Source organism: Antechinus flavipes, chromosome 2 (assembly GCF_016432865.1).
Source record: "Antechinus flavipes isolate AdamAnt ecotype Samford, QLD, Australia chromosome 2, AdamAnt_v2, whole genome shotgun sequence".
NCBI classification, from domain to species: domain Eukaryota; kingdom Metazoa; phylum Chordata; class Mammalia; order Dasyuromorphia; family Dasyuridae; genus Antechinus; species Antechinus flavipes.
Window position 1 is genome coordinate 162596540 of NC_067399.1, and position 23855 is coordinate 162620394.

The 23855-nt window shown below is 33.4% G+C and overlaps 1 protein-coding gene across 2 annotated transcripts in view; it reads left to right on the forward strand.

The window, feature by feature from the left end:
• KIF16B (kinesin family member 16B) overlaps window positions 1-23855 on the forward strand; it is a 341764-nt gene that overhangs the window by 275012 nt on the left and 42897 nt on the right. For both annotated transcript variants that reach the window (XM_051975895.1, XM_051975896.1), the window contains one exon: window positions 17665-17748. In XM_051975895.1, coding sequence (XP_051831855.1) covers window positions 17665-17748 — 84 coding nt within the window. The remainder of the gene's footprint in view (window positions 1-17664; window positions 17749-23855) is intronic.

Here is a 23855-nt window from a genome sequence, read left to right on the forward strand (position 1 = left end):
TTGTAGTTTGCCCTTCCAATGGCAAAGTATTATTAACTATAAAGCCCAAAAATATTATATACATGTGGGATATGTACAAAGCCTTATTCTTAGAAGTAAACCTTGAAGCTCATTCTTTTCTTCTTTGCAAGATGCTATTCTGGTATTTTAATAGATGTAGGTATTTACTTTCAGAAGAAATACACTAAATATGACCAAAGAAAATTGGGATGGCAGTTCCAAAAGAAAATAGAGAACATTTTCTCTAAATGTATACATTTTATGACTTTATCATATATAAATAAATTTAAATACATAATTGTATTTAATGTACATAATGTAATTAAATACATAAATGTACATAGATACATAATTCAATGGATTTTGAGTGGTAATGCTTGTAAATAAAATGATAGTAGTTTATTAAATCCAATTAGGACAAGTTGGTAAAAGAGTATATAATATGATAAAGCCTCATGGAACTGGAGATTTTAGAACTAAAAGAGAACTTAGAGATCATCAATTCTAAAATCATCATTTCACAAATTAAGAAACTGAGGCCCAGAATCATTAGCAGGTAATAAATAGGAGAATACACGTTTGAACCCCAGGCCCTTTAATGCTAAATCCACTGCTCTTGTTACATAATATAACCTTGTTGCTAAGTTAAATTTTATTAATAAAGAATTGTGACTAATATCTGTTAGGCTAAAATTTACCTTTCCAAGATTTGAGAGAATTAGAGGACAAAAGATTGAGAGAGAGAAAAAATCATGGAGATCACTCCTCTGTGAGAAAATAGACAGAAAAGTCAAATGTCTTGTTTCAGAATCAGACAGCTAAAATAAGTCATTTTGCTAATAGAGCAAAATACAGGAAATTCTTAAGAAGAAAGGAGATATCTTCCCAACTGCCACTCAAAAAAAAAAAATGGTAATACTACTCTCATCTAAATTGTTATTATCTTCCTTGATGAAGACACAAGAATCCTTATTGACTGAGTGACTGACAAAAGCATCTCCCATCTCCTATTTTCACTATTTGATCTTCTATTTCTTCACCTCTACCTACCAGCTTATTTACCAAAATTTACCATTTTATATGAAAATAAAATCACTGTTTGGAAACTGTATTTTTTTGGGGGGTGGGGTATGATTACATAAAATCCATCCCCATCCATTAAGAAATTTTTCCTACCAAAAAAAAACCTAAAAAACAAAAAACACACACACACACACACACACTCCAGAAAGGTTTGAAGGTCTAGTCTACTATAGTGCTCAAATATAATTATCCAAATAAAATTACTTTGAATTATAGAAATTAAGGACTGGGAAGGCATAGTAAGATAAAGCCTTAGTCCATGTCATTTGGTTGGAAGAAGACAGGTAGAAGAAGCCACAACACAAACTTGATTTTCCCACAGTTTTTTTTTTTTTAAGTATTTTATTTTTACATCACAATCATTTGAATTTCGCCTCACTCCTGATCAAACCCTCCTCATTTCAAAGACAAGCATTAAGTAAATCCAACCAGTGTAAATGCCTACAATATAGTGATCCACAGCTGATGATATATACAATATTTATCCTATTGTTCTCCCACTTCTCTTCTGTAAGAAAAGAATAGGTAGATTTCATTATGTGATCTCTGGAATGTACACTTTTTTTTATTCCTCAAAGTTTTGCTGCTTTTTTGCTTATCTTTTATATTGTTAAAGTCATTATGTACATAGGATAAGTTATAAGTGCTTTAAAAACCAAACAGAGGATTTATATTTGATCCTGGAGGCCTTGGGATTTACTGGAGTTTATTGAGAAGGTGGAAAGTGACATGGTCAGGCACACATTTAAAATCACAGGTTGGATCTATAGGATAAAGGTTGAAGAGTCAGAGATGACAATGAGGTTTCCTATGACTCAGAGAATCATGTTGCTCTCTATAATAATAAGGAAATTGGGAATAGAGGGGATATTTTGGGGAAAGGCTAATGAGTATTGTTTTTAGACATTGAGTTAGAGATGCTAGAGGAGTTCTAATTACAAGCTGTCCAAGAAACAGGTGGCAGTTTGAGTCTGGAGGTAAGAAGAGTGCTTAGGATTGACTATATAGAATCTGCAAAAAATTTTATATTATTAGCTGATAAAGTATCCATGTTCATTGATCCATGAAACTTGGATGATCCTGATGATAAGAGGAACCTAGATAAAGCAGTAGCAAGGGAGACTAGAAGGAGTGTCACAGAGGAAGAAAGAGAGTCATGAGCAGTGTCTCAAAAACCTAAAGAGTATCCAGAGAAATGGGTGATCAACCTTATCAAAGGAGCAGAAAACTCAAGAAAGATATTAATTGGGAAAATACTTTCAGATTTGGCAATTAAGACATCATTGATGACTTTTGAGAGAACAATTTCATTTATATGATGATGTCAGCAGCCAAAGTGCAGAGGTTTTATGATTAAAGAAAAAAATGGAGATAATTTAGTCAAAAATTAGAAATGTCAGAAATGACAAGATTAAAAAAAAAAGAGGATTTCTCAAGGCTTAGGAGATATAGGTGTTTTGTAGGCTCAGGAAAGGAACCAGTAAATAGAGAAATATTAAAGATTAGAGATAGTAGGGAAGCATAAAAAGCAGTCTTTTGCAGAAGAGGAATAGAGTTAGAATCAGGGATGTATTACAGAACAGTTTGCTCTTGGCCACGAAAAGTACCACTTCTTCATAGAGAATGAAGTGAAGGAAAAGTTGATGGGGACAGACATCCAAGTGATGTGAGATTAGGGGAGGAAAGAAAGAGCTTTGATCTAGTGGTTTCAATTTTTTCAGTCATTATGAAGTGAGATCCTTAGCTGAGAAGGTGGGAAAAGATGGTGTCAGGAGCACCGTTAGGAGAGAAGGAAAGAATTGGAATATATATTATGATTGGAAGAGCAAGTCCATCAGAGAGATATAAAAGAATTGCCTTGCCTTAGTAATAGATTTATAGTAGACTCAGTAATCACAGTTTCATGCTGTCTGAATATGAAGTAGGACCTCCAATAGTTGTTTTAATTTTCATTTCTCTATTTGTAATTTGGAACATTTTTTCACATTGTTATTTTTTTCTTAGAAAGCTGATTGTTCACCTCCTTTGACTGTTTATCTATTGGGTGATTTTCCCAGTGTGTGAATCTGATATCACTCTTGTGGCTCAGTGAGTTCCACTAACTCAAAGTGAGGTTAGTGCTCAAAGATAACTTCCTCTGTTTGACATTAAAATTTCTTTATGACCTAGTCCCTTCCCATCTCATTAATATTCTTATACTTTTTTATCTCCATGCATGTAGTCTGTTTTTCAACAACTATGACCTACTGACTGTTCTTCAGATGCTACTGTACATTTCCTTGTTTCCATGCTGCCCTCATGCTCTGTGTGTTCAGCTTCCTAAGACAGTGGTTGGTTAACATGTTACAAACAGTGGGAAGCTGAACTTATTTAACAGTTCCTTTCAGTTCCTTTGTAATGGACTATATCTAGTAGACAGCTGATTTGAATGAATTTTTAAAATTGCATTTCTGACATTTATCTAGCTTTTTGAGCCTCAGTTTCCTCATCTAAAAAATTGGATTAAAATACAGACGTATTGTAAGAAAATGCTAAAACTTTATAGAAATTACACTATTTTTATATGATTATAAGGCAGTTATATATATTCACTGATCTCTTTATGGAGCACTATGACAAACTGCCAAATTGACTTAGAAGTTCATGTCATGGACTTCTGCCAATCTGGTGAAGCTTATGGACCCTTTTCTGGTATATTTTCAAATGGATAAAAGATCTAAGATTAAAAAAGGAAATCAGTTTTATTAAATTAAAATTATCAGAACATTGAAACAAATTCAGGAACCCTATATAAAATCTCCATTGTCTAAACGCCAAGAGATTTCAAAAATCCATTTAATTTATTAAAGTTTAATAATTAGGGGAAACCAACTATGGAGTTCTTCAGTTAAGAAATTTAGTACCATCAATTTCATAACATTTAATCTTTAGGACCAGAAAGGTTCCTAAGAAATTAAACAATTGTTTCTCCATATTTTCCTACCTGTTAAGTAGCTCAGTGATGTCAAACACCAGATTAAAATATGTAATTGGATATTATTTAACAAACTAAATAAGAACATAATAGATCATAGTTAGTATGTGTGGTTTTCTAAGTCTTAGGGATCTCTATGTATTATTCTAATTAAGTTTAACACCACTTTACTAGGAGAAAGTTACTTATACCACCACACCAACTAACATAAAATAATGAACCAATCAGTATTGGATAGATAGTATCAAAGAAATGGATTTCTGAGAATTTCTGTGAAAAATACCTTATTCACAGGCCTGATTCTGCAAATACAAATGGAATTTCTGTTTTAAAGTAGTTGAGTTGGGGGCAACTAGATGGCCTGGATAGAGCACCAATCTTGAAATCAGAAAGATCTGAGTTCAGATTTGGCCTCAGACACTTAACACTTCCTAGCTGTGTGACCCTGCGCAAGTCACTTAACCCCAACTGCCTCAGCAAAAAACAAAAACAAAAAAATATATATATATATATATGTGTGTGTGTGTGTGTGTGTATACACACACACACACACACACACACACACACACACACACAGAGTTGATTTTTAGATGTGCTTTTAAATATAATCTAGAAGACCACTTTTCTGAAGAAGAGGACAGAAGCCACAGAGGATTGTAAGAGATTTTTATGTGGGGTAGAGCATGATGGTGATTTCTTAAGTCATTAGGTTCATTTCCATGGACAAATTCCTAAAGAAAAGTATCCCCCTACCCTCACTCTGTAAGCACTTCTTGAGAATGGATTACTTTTAACAGTGTTGACCCACTGTCATCAGATTCAGATTGAGAGTTCACTATGTAATCCAGTTCAGTCCCTTGTTTCTGATAAAAAGTCCAACTTTTTTATTTTGACTTGTTTTAAAATCTTTGTTAATGTGCTTTCATGTCATGCAAAGTAATGATTCCTGTTGGCTTTCATTCTCAATACTCTATTATCCTCCAGTGAAATTGTGAACAAAGTCAAGGCCCAAGTTTCACAGTTTTCACCCTGTAAAATGATAATTCCATTGCTTGTTTACAAAAAAGCTGTGAGAACGCCAGATGAAATGTGTTGAGTATTACTCCGCATCTGCTAAATATCATATCCTTTGAGAATTCATCATGCAAGTAATTTTCCCAGTGGTCTTTTTCTGTATGAAAACTTTATGTCTGTGATTCTCTTGAGAACAGCAGAGGCTTCTTAGTACCTTTTAATTTTAATCATTATTAGCCAAGTTGTGTGTTCAAAGAAAGAACCAATTCCCCTACTCTCCTTTATAAAATGGAACTTGCAATTGTAGTTTATATATTAAAATATCTACCTTTTTTGAATAATTGTTACAATCTTAAAGTGTCCCTGGTTAATAAAACTAAAAGAACAAAAGCTTCTTTAAAAAATCACATTTTATCATTCTCTATTAAAAAAGACAAACTTGTTGTCCCCTGTCCTTTTAAAATTTGGCTAGATGTCTGTTTTTGTTTTGTTTTTTAAAAAATAATACAGCATTGCAGCAGGCTGAGGTGTAAGTAGGTCATCACAATGCTGACAGCTTTGTAGGTTCGGAAGTGTTCATTCTTTTTTTTAAGCCTTTGTTCTACATTTATGATAAGGCTAGAGTACTTTCCTCAATGTGAATACAGCCAGCTTACTTGTAATAAGAGGCATTTATTAATTGTCCATTAGGGGCACGGCACAGTGTTAGAACAAACTGCATAATCTCTCAGTTAAAAAGAATTGCTAACTTTGGGAGTTAATTATTGGAAGTGAGTAATAGAGATTATAAAATATAAATCTTCTCCCCCTACCCCTTTTTTCTTCTTATTTTTTAAAGGATAGGCTTTTATTGGTGTAAAGGGCTTTATGATCTCACAATTTGCATAATTGTAAAAATGGATCACTTCAATAAAATAGAATTCTACAGCTACAAGTGCTACATGAATCCTAACAATAAATTATTATTAAGGATGCTCTGGGCCATGTTTACCTGGCCGGAAAAGGGAGCAAAGCTATTAAAGTCACAGAAAATATATCAAGTCAGTGAAGTTCCTAAATGTCAAAGGGGGATACATCCTTGAGGTGGAAAGAGTTAATCAAAAGATAGTAATGTAAAAGCTAGTATTTGTTTGCTTGATACAAATTAAAATTTGAAGTGAAACTCTTATTTTATAAACTACCTAACACATTAGTTACTTAATACTATTAACAGGACTGAGAGTTGAACAGAGATTATTTAGTTTGTTTGACTTTCAGTTTGTTTCATTTATAGAGATAGAATCATTTCTCACTTTTTTGCATTTGTCACATAATTTCTCCCAAAGCAGTACAAAATAAATGGTTATCACCCTTGCAGTAGCTGTAGATAAAAATTCACCATCTGTCTTTTAAGTACATTCTAAATAGTTTTACAAATAACATTCTAATTTTAATATAAAAAGTACAAATCTACCCAGTATACAACATAAATCTATCAACCATAACTACTGAGAACATTCAGTGAATAAGCTGTGTGCTGCTTCTCCACTTGATTTATATATTTTTATTTTATTTTGTTTTTAAGTAGCCGTGTGATCAAACTTAAACTATTGTCAGAATACTGAGGAATGAACAGGTTTCCTTAAACAGTGTTGTCTTATTGACTGGCAGTCAGGGCCTGTAATTAGAATAAATATGTAGGGATTCTTTTCTCTCTATGGATTTACCTTTTCACCTTAAACATCAAGAATCCTTAGGTTCCATTTTGTTGTTGTTCATGAGATGAAACAGTTGCTAATTTTCAGCTTTATTAGGGAGAAATGCAACTAGGGTCTCTATATTCAGTTGAAAAGTTTATTATATAATTCATATGAGAGTCAACTGAGATCAGTAAAATATTCAGCCCAATCTTCTCTCTCTGCCTATAATGTCAAGGGGAATTTTGTGAGATAGCATAGTTTCCCTCTAAAATAACCTCAGAAAATTAAGGATGTACCCATAATATCTCTTGTTAGTTCTCTAGTATAATCCTATGATCTCTTTATATGGTTATAAATCCTTCTATAATCTGTAAATCCATTTAACGTCTCCCAATTTTTCAACATTAAATGATTCAGGTAATATATTTTTTCCCACTATCTGTTTTTTAATTGGCAGCTGGTTGGTGTAGTAGATAGAGGACCAGCCCTGAAGTCAGGAGGACTTGAGTTCAAATTTGGTCTTGGACATTTAACATTTCCTGTCTGTGTGAGCCTGAGCAAGTTACTTAACCCCAATTGTCTTAGCAAAAAAAAAAAAAAAAAAAAAAAAAAGGCATTCCTCTATCTATAGAGGGAGTACTTATATCAATGGGATCACAGATCTAATGGAATATTGGAATATTATGAATTTTAGTGAACCATGTAAAATATTACATTACTTTTAATTATGCTAATTAATAATAATAATAATAATAATAATGCAAGGAACAGCTCTTTAACTAGTATGTACCACCTATTCCAGCATCTCCCTACCATGATGGAGAAACATTGACAGATACAAATTGCCAGATTACTGCCATATTTCTATTCTGAACATCAGTTAATCTTTAAAACTATTAATCAGAATTTATTTTTGAAGTCATATAGCTTAGAATAGTATCACCTCAATATCAAAAAGATGATTATTAACCCTTTCTGCTCCTACGAGAACTGAATGTATTCCATCTATGAAAGGACAAATTGGAAAAACTAAAGGTAGGATATAAAATTAACTTAAGGTTGTAAAAATTTCACCTCTCTCAAGTTTTCCTCAACAACTAACAATGGAATTTTACAACCATGTGTAAATTGATAGAATTTTAAAGCTAGAAGAAGACAAATCTGTAACATGTTATATTCATTGATTATATTTATATCCCTAGCATCTAGCATAGCCCCAGGTACATAGTAGGTTCTTCATAAATACATATTGATTTATTGATCCTTTGCTTTTATGACTGTGCCTTATATGTAGTAGGTAATTAATATATGTCTCTTCAAAATTCATTCACCTAATACAAATCTTTTTTGTGTGTTCTGGACACCTTTGGCAGTCTGGTGAAGCCTATGGATGGACTCTTTATCAAAATATTTTTAAAAGCATAAAATACAGAAGACTGTAAATGAAACATAGTTACCAAAAAAATTGTTTTAAAGGCATGAATTTCATTTTAAGAATCCCTGCTCTTTTACAACCTCATACAAACCTTATGAGGATGAATGACTTGCCCAAAATAATTCAGCTAGTTAGTGACACATCCAGAACTCAAACTCAAGTCACCTGTTTTCCCATCCTGTAATTTTTCCCCCCAGTATCATCTGTACTTTCTTTTCATGGACTTTGTAACCTCTAGAACACTCAGTTTTCCTGATTGCTGTAGTAGAACTTTTTAAAAGTCATCCTGATAAAGGTAATCATGTGGGATTTTCCCTCAAGAGGAATAGTTACAAGAAAAAGAAAAAAGAAAGAGAAAAATTAATACCATTATTCTTAAATTTTCATCTTAACCTTAATGCAAAATTTTGGTTTGTAGAATTAATATATTTCCCAATTTTTCAAGTATTGCAGTATGCATAATGTCTCGCCCTTAAACATATGTATACTGCAAAATGGTCCAGATTGAAGGTCATTCAAAGATGATTTCAGAGAGAAGAGGTTGTAATTTTCATCCCCACTGTACCTTGTTCTGAACAAATGAAGCTCCAGTTAAGAGTTATGAACTTAGGAAAATCTCATACTTGAGATCCTAAATAGAAAAGACAGTATACCTGACCTCTTTGAAAAGCACTGATAGTCTCTTGGCCTTGTTTGTCAACTGTATCAGCCAGATCATACAACATTACCTTTACCCTTTCTAGATAAAGTCAGACCTCAAATTACCTTATTAAATGCAGAAAGCTCAACCATTCTTCCATTAATAATCAGTCTAGTTTGTTCTGAAGAGTTGTTGTTTTATGCCTATAACAAATCAAACTTAGAGGAGCATTGCTTATTTGTTCACAAATATATTTCTTAGTGACAGCTGTTCTTATAAGGCCCTAGGATCTGCCATTAATTTTGAGTAGCCAGAAATGCATCCATCTAGTCAGCCATAAGAATTATGGTGGTTCTTTGATGAGTTTTCATTATTAGCATTTCTCAAAAGCTGGAGTGCTGAAATTTACAGCATCAGACAAACTCATAAGGCAAGGATGTTTCATAAACTGCCAGATGTCATTTAGGTGAGTTTATGTATAGAAGACAAGTAATATCTGGCTTGACTGACTGCATTGCTGCAAAGAATTTTACCTCCCTCATTGTTTAAACTAGTGTAGTCAAATAATTGTAAGATATATAAGTAAAGAATATTCAATTCAATTGCATGAAAAATGACAAATATATCTTTTATTAGGTATCACAAAAGCAGCCAAATGTTTGTCTTAAGTTGTAAAGGTTCCATGATTTTATTAGTTGTCCTCAGTTTTCTTTAAGTGATTTAAAATCAAGTTTAAGCTGTTTAATTTTTATGGAATCATAAAAAATAGGCATGAATTTTTATTACTCATTTTAATTTCTTTTCTATATTTCAGTGCTGCCATTATTTATATCTGAAGAAGTAATGATACTATTTATCAAATATTTTGTTATCTGTCTCTTCTGACACCACCTGTATTTAACTACTATATCTCTCTGGTCTCTAAAAGTGGATTGAGATAAAAGAGAAATTCTTCTAATGAAAACAAACATATTACATTGAATTTTCTTTTTAGCAGCAATAGATGAACAGAATGATGGAATACATATTGAAACAAGGACCTATACTACATTCTTCCAATATAATAGGGTAGATTTTAAGATGGAAATATTAAAACAAAGAAACAAACAAAAACATTGAGACAAATTAAAAAATATAATTAAGAAATTAGGACAAACCTCTTATCACAGTATAACTTATAGGGGCTTAATTAATACTTATTATATGTTTTTTGTTGAAGTAAAGAGACAGGACAATCTTATGCTGCCCTAACTACACCCGGAAAAATTGGTAGTTGTTTTTGGTGGTAGATATATGTGAGAAAGATAGAAATGTGGACCTTCAGAATGAAGAGTTTTGGCTTGTTCTACATAGCTTTTATTCTTGAAATGGCAATTTTTATGGCAATCCAAGGATCTTGAAAGTAAGATTCCCCAACAGACTTTGGATCACAACGTAGTATCTCCACTTTTTTTGTTGTTGCTTGCATTTTTTTTTTCCTTTTTGATCTGATTTTTCTTGTGTAGCATATTTGTGGAAATATGTATAGAAGAATTATACATATTTAACATATTGGATTACATGCCATCTAGGGGAGGTGATGGAAGGGAGGGAAAAAATATGGAACATAAAGTTTTGCAAGGGTGAATACTGAAAATTATCCATGCATGTATTTTGAAAATAAAAAGCTTTAATTAAAAAAATTTCCATATTAGTCATGTAAAACAAAACAAATTGATCCATTGCTATTACAAAAAAGTAAATAAATGAAAATAAAAACCAAAAAAAAAAAAGGAAAGAAAGAAAGATCCCCCTTGAATCCCTAGCCTCTAGATAGCTCTTTTCCAGATTGTTTTTGTTTGCTGAGTTTTGAGCAAAGTCTCAGAAATAGGTTTGGGGTTCCACATATAAGTACTTGACAAAGGGAAAATATTCTCTGTGGACATTGACAGGAACTAAATTAAAGTTGTGAATTCTGTTCCTTTAATTTATTAAAATTTATTTCATCATTCATCTTGAGTATTTACTAAATTAAAGAATAAAATACATTTTATATTGGATTTCTATTAGACTAATAAAATACTTTGTTTTATTCCAGTTTTTCTTTTCTCTGTTGTATTCTGTGTAATAAAATTGCCTGATTTTGTATTATACCAAGATCACCTTAGGTCTGAATTTCCTCTTTTCCACAGCTAACATTTTCCTCACAAATAATGCCCTAATTTATTCCAGTCATATATAATCATTTACTTTTATTGTAATTGTCATTTTTCCTATAAAAATTCAAACAACCCCTGCACCATTTTCTACCATCTCAACAGGGTAAAAAACATTGCCTTTTTGTTGCAGGAGAAGATGCAATTTGAAGTATTTTTCCCCCTTGAATACTGCTGACCCACTTCTTTCTGTTTCTTTCATTTTCTGTAACCTTTTGAAAAACAACATGAATAAATTTCTTCTGTTTATCAGTGTGATCTCAATTCTGTTTCTGTGGATTTGAGTTTTGCTTCAAATGAGAGCCCCACTACTTTCTTTTAATTCCCTCTATTTCTTTATATGTGTAGTTAAAAAAAAAAAAAAAAAAAACAAAACCTTATTGTGTCCTTTAGTTTATGGTAGTAGATTCAACATTCAACTTTTAATTCATTTTTGAAAGATTTTGGTAGTCACTGTATGAATTATTGATTGTCAAGAGTCAGAAAGAATCTTATAGATCATCAAGATTTCATCTTTCCTCTTAAGAGATTATAAAACTGAATTATATCGAATCACATTTTACAATTGGAAGTAACCAAAGTGGTACCTAGCTCATCCACATTATTTAATAGATGAATAAACCAAAGCTGAGGGAAACTACTTAGTTGTTCAGTTTTCTCCAACTTTTCATTATCCTACTTACGGTTTTCTTGGCAAAGATATTAAACAGGTTTGCTGTTTCCTTTTCTAGATAATCTTACAGATGAAGAAACTGAGGCAAATAGGACAGGGCCACCGAAATACTAAGTGTCTGAGACCAGATTTGAACTCAGGATGAGGAGACTTCCTGACTCCAGACCTTGTTCTCTATCCACTGTGTCACTGAACCAGGAAAATTAAATACCATAGGATCACTCCAGTAATTTAGAAGAAGCCAGGATTGGAATCTAGATATCATGAAGTTCACTGAAGTATTATTGATGAAATTGTAGTCCAATAGTAAGAAAGTCAAATCAAAACTTTCTATTTATTTATATAAACTTTTATATATACTTTTTTATACATTAAACTCTATAAAGAGATGCCTGTTGGCTGTATGTTGACTTAGAAAACCACATATTAACATCATCTGTGGTTTATTGTATTTTTATTTTATATTATTGAATATTCCTAGTTTCATTTTATTTTGCTCCCTGTATATTCAGGAGTGTTGCAAGGTGGCTGCTGGTTGTCTTTGACATCTTTTTGTATGCAATTGTTATTCTAGATCCTGGGTAGACTATGTTGCAGTATTGTCCATTACCAAACTCTCATTTTTTGGCTAGATTTAGAAGAAAGTGAAGATGATTTTTCTAATTATAATTATAGAATAAATGAGTGATAAATAAAAGAAATTGAAATAATATTCTTTTTAGTTATAATATTTCCCTATATCAAAGATATGGGTCCAGGCCTTATCCTTTGTTCTTATGTATCGGGTACTCTGTCAGGCTCTAGAAGAACAAAAACAAAAATAAGAGTCTCTCCCCTCCAGGAGTTTACATTCTCTTGGGTGAGTGCGGGGAGCCTAGTACATAAAAAATAAATAAAAGTATTTCGTTTTGTTTATAAGAGGAATAGCTGCTAGAAGCTGTGGGAATCTGGAAAGGTTTCATACAAAAAGTGGTTCTTTAGTAAAGAGAGGGAATGATTCTAAGAGGCAGAGGGGAGAGAAAGTTCACTGAGGAACATTTAGCCCAAAGATCGCAGCCCAAAGATGGCATAGACATGAGAAATAAGATGTCATGTATGAGAAACCACAAGGTTACTGTACTAAAGAGTGGATTAAGGAGAGGAACATCTAATATGGTTGGAAAAATAGATTGTAAAAGGCATTAAATTACAAACAGAAGAGCCTGTACTTACACCTAGAGTCAATATGAAGCTGCTTCAGTTTGGGTTGGAGAATAATGTAATGTGACTTTTACTTTAAGAGGGAAAAAAAAAAAAGGTAGAACACTGGCCCTGGAGTGAGGAGGAACTTAGTTTCATTTTAGCCTTAGACACTTGACTCTTACTAGCTGTGTGACCCTGGGCAAGTCATTTAGCCCCAGTAGCCTTGCCAAAATAAAAAATAATAATTTGAACTGGAAAGCAGAGAGTCTTAAAGGGAGACTAATTAGGAGGTTTCCTGGTTTCCTTCAGGTATCAACTAACTCCTCTCTTCTGCAGGAAGCTTTTACTGATCTCCTTAATTCTATAGTGTCTTCTCCCTTAAATTACCTCCAATTTACATGTATTTATCTTATTTGCACCCACTTTGCATGTTGTCTTCCTCATTAGGTTGTGAGTTCTATTAGAGTAGAAAATACTTTTGCCTTTCTCTGCATTCCAACCTATTAATGTAATATCTACAACTGACTTAGAAGTCTAAGAGTGATGGTCCATATGAGTAAGAGAAAGGTAACTTTTCTTGCAATTGGGGAGGGTGGTGAAGGATATTAAAATTGTACATATAATTGGGAAATTATTAAATGTGTGCCATCTAGGGGGAATTAAATAAGGGAGAAAAACCTCATTTAAAGATATTGTACAGGTAGATGGAACAAGATTTGTCAAAGAACTACATATGAAGAAGAGGAAAAATAGAGGTTGACTCTGAGGTTAGAAACCTAGGTAACTATAAAGATGGTGGTACTCTCAATAGAAAAAGAAGAAGTTTGAAGAATGAGGGGGGAAGATAATAGGTTCCATGTTGGACACATTTAGTTTAAGAACATTAGCAGTCTTGAGTGTTCTGGATCTATTCTTCAAATGACTCCTAATCCTATATTTGCTAAAAGGTGATGAATCTCTTAACCAGTGCTGTGTTCTTTTCTCATGAAAGACCAGCACACCAAAATGATCAGGAATAAGTGAGGATGCCAAGGTAGATGGCATGCATTTCCCTCCATTCCCCATCATAGTCTCCTGCCAGAAGGCATTTAGGGAAGGATAGCATTAGCAGTCTTCTCTATATCCTAAAGAATTGGAGGTAGTTCTATATCTGGTGCAGTGTCTAATAAATTTTGTACCATCTACCTGCTTCTAAGAAAATTTCCTGGCCAGAAGTGAGAAAATCAATATAGAATCATTAACTATGCTGACTATAGAATTAGGCAATCTCAGAATAAAGTAAGCTTTTCTGACCTTCCAGCAGCATCTTTTACAGTGAAGTTCTCATGGAGATTTTCTGGTTCAGTTCCCTCACTTATTTGGCAGACTTCACTGCTTTATGTCTCTATTCAAAGTAGATCCACACTCAAATAAAGATATATATTTTTTTCTTTCCAAAACATTGGTCCAATTTGAAGAGTATGATTATTTGCTAGTAGCTATTACTCATCCAAACTTAAGGCTTTCTTAACTTTTTTTATTTTAAAATATTATGTTTCAAAAGATATTTTTTGGATAAGTAGTAAAAGCAGGGAAGGAATAGGTTTTTTTTTGTTTTTTGTTTTTTTTTTTTAGTGAAAAAGCACTCTAATACCATGCATTAAGTTAGAAAGAACCAATTTGTAACAAGTTATATAAAAATAGCATACTTTATTAGCTAATTGGCTTGATGGAAACTGTCTTCCCTACAGTGGGTTTTTAGAATTGTTGAAATGCTTTAGTCTGTAGAGAAGAAATGCCATGTGACAAAGTAATTAAGGAAATACACTAAACTTGTGTCTATGGGTGGCAAGTGAAGCGAAGAACCAGGATAATTAAGGAAAGAAATTAACTTTTGCCTCCATTATCTGGTTACTTCTGATGAAAGTGTCTTAGTGCTTTTTGCTCCCTTTTTGAAATTTAGAAATTAGCTTCAGCTCTCCTTTTACTTTGGACATGTGTGTAATCAGGAGCTAAGTGAGATCATGGATGTTATTACACCTACAGGTAGCCAGCATCCTGAATTTATCTGGTACATCGCTTTTAAACTCTTTAAAATGCTACCCTTACGCATTTTATATCATTTTTGTGCCACCTAGGATAGCAGCCACAATGTCCCATATTTTCTGGGTCATGCCACTCCCTATCAGTTGTTGCCTATTGCAGTTGCCTATTGACTTCTTTTGTTTAGAGTCATCTAACTCCACCTAGAAAGTATTGCTAGTTTGGACAAATGGTTTTCTAGTTTTATGTAGTTCAGTGAGAGGAATTGCTCTCAAATTAAGATCCCATGTCTCCAAGTAAAACTTTACAAATGACTTTTTCTTTAGTCATAGAAGTACCCTGGCCATGTCATTCTCTCTAATCTCTACCTACCATTTTCACATCTTCATAAGCCCACTAGGATTTTTACTTTGGTTGCCCATTTATGAAAAAGTACTCAAACTGGATATTTGATTAGGGTACTAGTTCCATAGAGCGACTGGACCAATTATTTAACTTCTGTGGGCCCAAATGAATTTTCTCCTTTATAAAATAAAGGGGTTAGGGTAGATGATTTCTAAGATTTCCTCCAACTCTTAAACTCACATGCAAGAAAATTATATATGTTGGAGACACAGATCATAATGAGTTAGGTTTATTTGACATAGGAAAGAAAATATTATTGTTTAAGAAGAAATCAAAGATTTCTCTCTCTACATGATGCAGTTCCTCTAAAATCCTTTCAATTGACTACTTGAATATAGCAAGAAAACCAGTTTGTAAATTTCTCCTGACATAAGACACATCACTTCATCATCCACTGAAGAAAATGACAAAACAACTAAACTGTGAAAGAGTGACTGCCAACCATTCAAAACCAATCCCTGACTACATGGTGGGGGAGAGAGATTCATAGACAAGTAAATCTTGGCCCGATGAGAACCAAATGACTGGCAGAGAAATCTCTCTCCTCATTAAAGTACATTAGCAATGAAAGTCAGTCATACTAGCAGAATGATGGCTCCCAAGAATTCCATGGGTAAGATGCCAAAGGAAGAAATCCCTTGACAGAGCAAAACGTGTACATATAGGCCTGCTCATGCAGGTGCACTCATACTGTTGTGGGAATAACTTAATATAAGGGCAGGAGCCAAGTACAGAAAGAACAAAGATGAGCTCATAGGAGATAATGCATATAAAAGATTTTATAAAATCATAAAATGCACGTGTCAGAGTTGCCAGCTTATTGTTTCTAAAGGCTTCATTTCTGAAATCTCTCAGCTAATATATCCCAATGGTTTCAAGCACCGTAGTAGGAATCATGAGGCCAGGGTTCCAGTCTATCATTGACTTATTTGGAAAGTATATGTGTAAAAACATATTAAATTTGTTAACTTTATTTTTGGCTGAGGCAGTTGGGGTTAAGGGACTTGCCCAGAGTCACACATCCAGGAAGTGTTTAGACTCCTGACTTCAAGGCTGGTGCTCTATCCACTGCACCACCTAGCTGCCCCATATATATGTACAAATGTAAATGGTATTTTTCCTACTCTTTGGATTCCCATTCAAAGAAATGTCATCTTTGCACTTGAATGAACTATATGCCTTTTCTATACCAGAGCCCTGAAGTAGAACCAAATAAAATATTTGTACAAAGCACTTGGCATGCTGCCTAAGACATATGCTATATAAATGTTTATTCCCTTTCCTTTTAGAACCTCTACCTTCAACTATTGAGTAGTCTTCTAACTAGTTTCCTTGCTTCGAATCTCTTCCTCATTCCAAGGTGATTTTTCTAAAGTCTGGGTTTGACCGTGTCATTCTCTCTGGTCATGTATTCTAGTGGCTCCCTTTTACCTCCAGGGTCAAATATAAAATCCTTTATTTGATATTTGAACTTCTTAAAAACTGGCTCCATCCTGCCTTTTCATCTTACATGTTACTTCCTTCCATGTATTCTAACTATCTTAGTATTTCTACAATTTCTGGACCAAGATCTGCCATGTCCATGCCTTTTACTAGTCTCTCCCCACCTCCACCTAGATAAAATATTCAGAAATTCCTTGGCTTTCTTTAAGATTTAGCCCAAAGCCCACCTTCTGTGGGAGGCTCCCCCCCAACTGATATGCCTTTGTCATTCAAATTATCTTTGCTGTAAACACACTATATGTATAACTAATATTACCTAGATTTCCAGGAGATGTTGTTCTTGAGATCAATGACTGCTTCTTGCTTTTCTTAGAATCCTCAGACCTCAACATTATTTTTGACACATGTAAGTATTTAATAAGTGCTTATTAACTAGGCTGATTATAAACACTTGCATAAGAACAAGATTACATTTTTTTCACATGGGAAGTATGCATAAATATAATTCAGTTGGTGACTAGAAGGTCCTTGAAGAAGAACTTGAGCATATGTCCATCTTCAAAAGAGATGGCTTTTTTTTTTTAGAATTGTCAGTATTAATAGTTAATTTGTTTCATCATTTCTTTTCTGGCCAAAGATGATTTCTAGAGACTGAATTTAGAAAAGTCCTTAGAGACAGTCTAGGCCAAACTCCTTGTTTTCCAAGTGATAAAACAAGCTTTAGAGAGTTTCTTGATCTTGGTCAAATTCATAAGTTCAAGGTCATAGAAAATAATGATAAGGTTCAAGATAAATATTCAAGACTCCTGATTTTTAACCTATTAAATTATATTGACCCCCACTTCATAATTTAAACTATAATACTTATTTCTATAGAAAATATTCAGGTGTGATGCTAATCCTTTCTTGTACATTTCAGCTTGCTACTTTAGAATTCCCTCCAAAGAAGCTCTTTGGAAATAAAGATGAGAGAGTCATTGCTGAACGTCGGAATCATTTAGAGGTAAGAGAAATCAGCTGTTTCCCTCCCCTCCATTATTTTTTTGTTTTGTTTTGTTTTTTTCCATTTAGGAAACATCCAATCTGAATGACCAGTAAAAATTATTCCTACCAATGAGAGAGGCCTTATTAATTCTTATTCAAAAGTGACAAGTGACTTCTTCCTTTAACACAGGAGATGGCAGCAGGAGATTACAAAGTAATAAAACTGGCCTATTTATAGGATATGTCCTCATACCCCTTCTGGTTGAATGGAAAACTTTCCTATCTTTTAAGAAGCTACATTTAGTTAAGGAAGGGCTAGGAAACAGGTTGTGAGTCAAAGCTAAATATTCACCACAGACAGATGGTGTTCAATACAGGATAAGGTTAAGAATCTTGTTGCTAAAAACTTAGAATTAATTAGCTAAAGATTTACAGTATAGGATTATCGTAATTATGTAAGAATAGTCCAAAGTGAAAAGACAAACACCTATTTTTGTCTTGAGGAAGTTTTATTTGCCTTTTTAAATTACTTTTTTCACTCTCAAGACAGTTCTAGAGATGGAATTTTGATTTAGCAGAACTATTGTCTTTTTCTGCCACACATCCAGTAAACATAATATATTGACTGATCCAATTTGAATTTTGTTTTCATGATGTAATTTCTCAGTTAGCTAGAGACTGATATTCATGGAACTGTAATTATGTATTGGATCCTAATTTTAGTCAGTTTCAAGTAGAAGAAATACTTGATTCTCTAATTTTAGATCCTTTAGTTTTGGAGATATGTATTGTGAATGTGTATATGTTGTGTGTATGTATGTGCATGAACATATTCACATGAATGTATGGTACCGAGGGAAATAAGAAAGTTTTAGATAACTCAATACAAGCCATTGCCATTGTCAGAGAAACAATTAAAAAAAAAAAACTTTTAAAATGGTTCTATATACAAATGACAATATTTTGCATTATTTGATAACAATCTACATCTGGCTGTAGATCAAAAAATTCATATGTTAAAGAAGACTCAAAATTAAGATAATTAAGATAAATCCAACATTTCAGAATGGCTCATCTGCAAATTCTACCACTAATCATGTGCTTTGAGTTTTATTTTAATATTTCTATCTCTAATTTGGGCCTAACAGCACAAATTCCTAAGAGAACTTTTTATTGTATTTGATACAGAGTAGAAACACCTGATTTTGACACAAACTTTTCAGTGTCTCTGACCAAGTAACTTATCCTCTCCAGAGATCAGCTACCTTAACTATAAAGCGAAAAGGTTGAATTAGAAAAGAACATAGATTGCTTCAAGAATGGAGTTCCTTCATTCAATAACTATTTATTGAACACCTTTTGAGGCATTGTACATTGATTACTATGAGAGATTCAAAGATGAAAAAGACAGTGGCCTTACCCTGATGAAGCTTACATTATAGTCAGGGAAATAAAACATATATGTGTGTGTGTGTGTGTGTGTGTGTGTGTGTGTGTGTTTATATATGATTAATTATAATTCAAAATAAAATATGCTAAAGTTTATTAAACTATCAATCTTGCTACAGAGGTAGAAATTTAGTCTGTGGTGAATGGGGAATAATTGAAGTGTTTTAGTTAAGGGCATGATGTGAACTATGTTTCAGGAAGATTATTTCCTACAACAATAAGAGCCTTTTAAAGAAGAGAGGAACCAAGTTAAGAAAACCAGTTAAGAGATAGTCATAATGTTTCTGGAAAAAAGTAATAAAGTTGGTAGCAGGAAGGATGGAATGAGGGAGATGGCATCAAGAGATATTTAATATGTATACTATTAAGACAGTGATGATGAAAAAAATTATATGATTTTTGTATATGAAAGATCCTGAAGGAAGTAAGAATTCTGTGAGATAAAAGATGATGAGGGAATATCTCTCAGTTGTGGGAGAACAGAAAGGGAATTGGGCTGATATGGGGAAAAAAATTAATTTGGCTATCTCATAGACTATAGAAAGCAGAGTACTATATAATGAGACTGAAAGGGTTGGTTGAGGCCTGGTTGAGAATGACATAAAGATCAAACAGGAGTTTGTTTTTGTCTTAGACGTAAGTTAGCCACTAGGAATTATTATGTTGGGACAGTAATATGGTCAAATCTGCACTTAAGGGGAATTGTTTTTGCAGCCATTCAGAGGAGACATGAAGTATGGAGACCAACTCAAAGGCAAGAGATGATGAATCAGATATTCATACCCGAATCTGATTGAACAGACAACCATCAGATAGCTATAGCAATCAGCTAGCAGATGTAAGAACTGTTGTGGGGGTGAAAAGCGCACACACACACACACACACACACACACACACACACACACACACACACAGCAAAGTTTGGCAACTGCTGGCATATGTAGAATGAGGGAGAATAAGAATTAAGGAGACCACTGAGGACTGTAAGGATGATGTTGCCTTTGAGAAAGAGGAGGAAATTTGGTAAAGAGCACACAGTTGGGAGGATGAAAGATGGAGGATGAAAAGTTGGTGGGTTTTTTTGTTTGTTTTGTTTTTAACATGCTGAGTTTCAGCTGTCTCTAGGACATTCATTGATATGGAGCTTAGAGATTGGGACTGGGCATATAGTTCTGATAATTACCTGCAAAAAGATAGAATTAACCCATTGAACTACTAAGTTTATTGACTGAGAAAGTATAAAAAGAGACTAGAAGAAGGTCTGGTACAGAGTATTAGGGTATACCCACAATTAGGGGACTTGATATGATTGAAGATCCAGGAAAGGATTCTGGCTGAGATGAAGCAGTCAGACAGAAGAGCCAAAAGGGCAGAGAAGAGAGTGGTCAGGAGAAAAGAGTAATCAACAGTCTCAGGTACTGCAAAAAGATCAAGAAGGATTAAGACTGAGAAAAGAATACCTCATTTGGAAGTTAAGAAATCTTTGGTAACACTGGTCAAGAAAAGAAGAAATAAATGATAGCTTTAAGATGACAGGAAAAGATACTGATAAATGTTGGAGAGGATGTAGGAAAACTAGGGCACTAATGGAGAGCAGTATGGAACTTTGTCAAAGGGCTATCAAACTGTGCCTACCCTTTGATTCAGCAGCAGTCAGAGATTCAGCAGGTCTCTACTGGACCTATATCCAAAAAAAAAAAATCATAAAAAAGGGAAAAGGACCCACATGTGCAAAAATGTTTGTAGCAGCCCTTCTTGTAGTAGCAAGAAATTGGAAACCGAGTGGATGCCCATCAGTTTGGAAATGGCTAAATAAGGTTATGGTATATGGAATATTATGGTTCTATGAGAAACTATTAGCAGGATGATTTCAGAGAGGTCTGGAAAGACTTACACAAACTGATGCTAAGTGAGGTGAGGAGAACTAGGAGATCATGGTATATGGCAACAACAAGAGTATATGAAGATCAATTCTGATTCATGTGGTTCTTTTCAAAAACGAGATGATTCAGGCCAATTCCAATGGTCTTCTTGTGAGGGAGAGAGCCTCTGCACTCAGAGAGAGGACTGTGGGAACAGTATGGATCACAACATAACATTTTCACTCTTTTTGTTGTTGTGCTTGCTTTTTTTCTTTTTTCGTTTTTTCCCTTTTTGATCTGATTTTTCTTGTGAAACATGATAAATGTGGAAATATGTTTAGAAGAATTGTACATGTTTAACATATATTGGATTACTTGCCCTCTAAGGGAAGGGGAGGTGAGAGGAAGAGAGGGAAAATTTTTGAAATACTAAGTTTTGCAAGGGTGAATGTTGAAAACTATTTTTGCATATGTTTTGAAAATAAAAGGCTATTTTAAAAAACTTTAAAAATTTAAAAAATGAATGATAGCTTTAAGATATGGTAGTGTCTAGTAATATTTTGTTGTTGTTTATAGATATGTATGCATGTTATTCTTGATTTGATATGGAGGAGACTTCTACATGTATTTAGGCAGCATTGACAGCCATTAAATTTAAAAAGAATGAAATTTAAAAGCAGAAGAAATGATTGAGTTGATTAAAAAAAGGTGGCAGGAATCATGAGGACATGTAGAGGATTGACCTCCTCAAGAAGGGCCGTTGCATTATCAGAGAGTGGAGTAAAGAAGGAAAAAGTGAGAGGTTATATCAAGCAATTTTGAGATACAGAGAAGAGGGACCTTGTGGTGATTACCTTCAATTTTTTCTCAGTAAAATATCACATAAGAGCCTCAGATGTGAGAATAAAAAGAGGTGATTAGTAGAAGTTTTTGAAAGAAAAAAGAACAGAATTGAGAATAGCCTCCAAGTGAAATTGAAAAGAGAATTGGGGAAGAGTAAAAGTTGCAACTCAGCTAACATTATTTTGTATTGGACCTAGATAGCTCAGATGCATGATTTATATCAGATTCATTCAACACCATGTGAACATGATCAGAGGATACAAATGATGTTATTTATTCAGAGTTGGAATTTGGCAACTTAGAAGCAGTGATAGGATGAGAGCATAAGAGTACATAGAAATAAGCAGTTCTGTTTTGTGAATGGCCAAATAAAGGTTTCAACAGAACATGCTGTGGGGAAGTCCATGTAGTAGTTAAAAATAAGAGATCTGGACTAGTTGTGACTAGATTTTAGAATTAGGTATTATCCATTATCTTAGTAATTAACTAACATGGAAAAACTGACTAGATAAGTAGTAAGAGAGTATCTAATTGCTCTTGAATTTGTCATCAGATCCAGTTAAACAATTATCTTAACATATTGTAATAACTTGCACACATGATTGAACTATAGTCAGTTATCTGGGGTGGGGGAAGGAGGAGGAACCCTGAAAAGATAATGTACAGTAGAACTGAAGAAGGGTTGATATTATCTTTACTTTCAATAAAGGGAAAAGAATGGAACCTTTAAGTTATAGACTAATGAATTTGATTGATTCTTGGCAGAATCTAGAATGCCTTATATAAGGGATCATTGACTAACATCTAGTAAAAACCGAATATGCCAGACTAGCTTCATTTCTTTTATGAATAGTATTGCTAAATTGGTAAAATATGTATATAGTTTTACCTAAGGTGTGGTAGATGGCATAGTGGATAGAATGCTGAGCCTAGAAGACTCATCTTCCTCAATTTAGATCTGCACTTGGACATTACCTAGTTGTATAACCTTGGGCAAATCACCTAACCCTGTTTGCTTCAGTTTGCACATCTATATAATGAGTTGGAGAAGGAAATGGCAAACCACTCTAGTATCTTTGCCCCCCCCCCAAAAAAAAATATATATATATATATATATGGGATCACAAAGATTCATTTTTGATTGAAAAAAATTCATTGAGGCATCTGATAAAGCCTCTCATGTTGCTAATGTGGACAGTATGGAGAGATATGAACTAGATTGTAACTATAAATCAGTGTTAGGTGGAATCAGAACCAAGTGAATAGTTATACCCGAAATATCCATTAATGGTTCAGTGACCACTTGGAAGAAACTCTTCATTGGAGTACCTCAAGAGATCTGGGTTTGGGCTAATATTGTAACATTTTTATTAATGACTCATATAAGTTGAAATGGTACACTGGTCAAATTTTCTTATGGGACACAAACAATATCTAAGAGTCATGATTTTAAAATATTTTTAAGATAAATTTTTATTGATATCTTCTTTTTACAGAACTTAAATTTTACCCTTTATTTCATCCTTCCCCTCTCCCAGAGAGCCATCTGATGAATGTTATTTTTTTTTAAGAGTAAGAGAAACAAAATCTTATGGATGCTATTTCTCAAACCAGTGGACACTCACAAAGAAGTGGAGAGAGATGTCTTCCCATGTCAACTCTTTGTAATTTTGCCATTTTATCTTTCCATTCACATTTTTAATTCTACGTGTTATTTTTTTTTTATCTATGCTTACTTCATTTTGCAGCAGTTCATGATAGTCTTCATTCTTCTCAGTATTTATGTCATATACATCTCTTACAATGCAGTTATATTTATGATATTCAAGTACAGTTTGTTGAGTCATTCCTTAATTAATGGATATCTACTTTGTTTTCAATTCTAAAAATATTTTGCTATAGATACATTGTTTATATGTTATCTTTCTTTATTATTGACCTCCTTGGAATATAGCATAACAGAATCATTTTT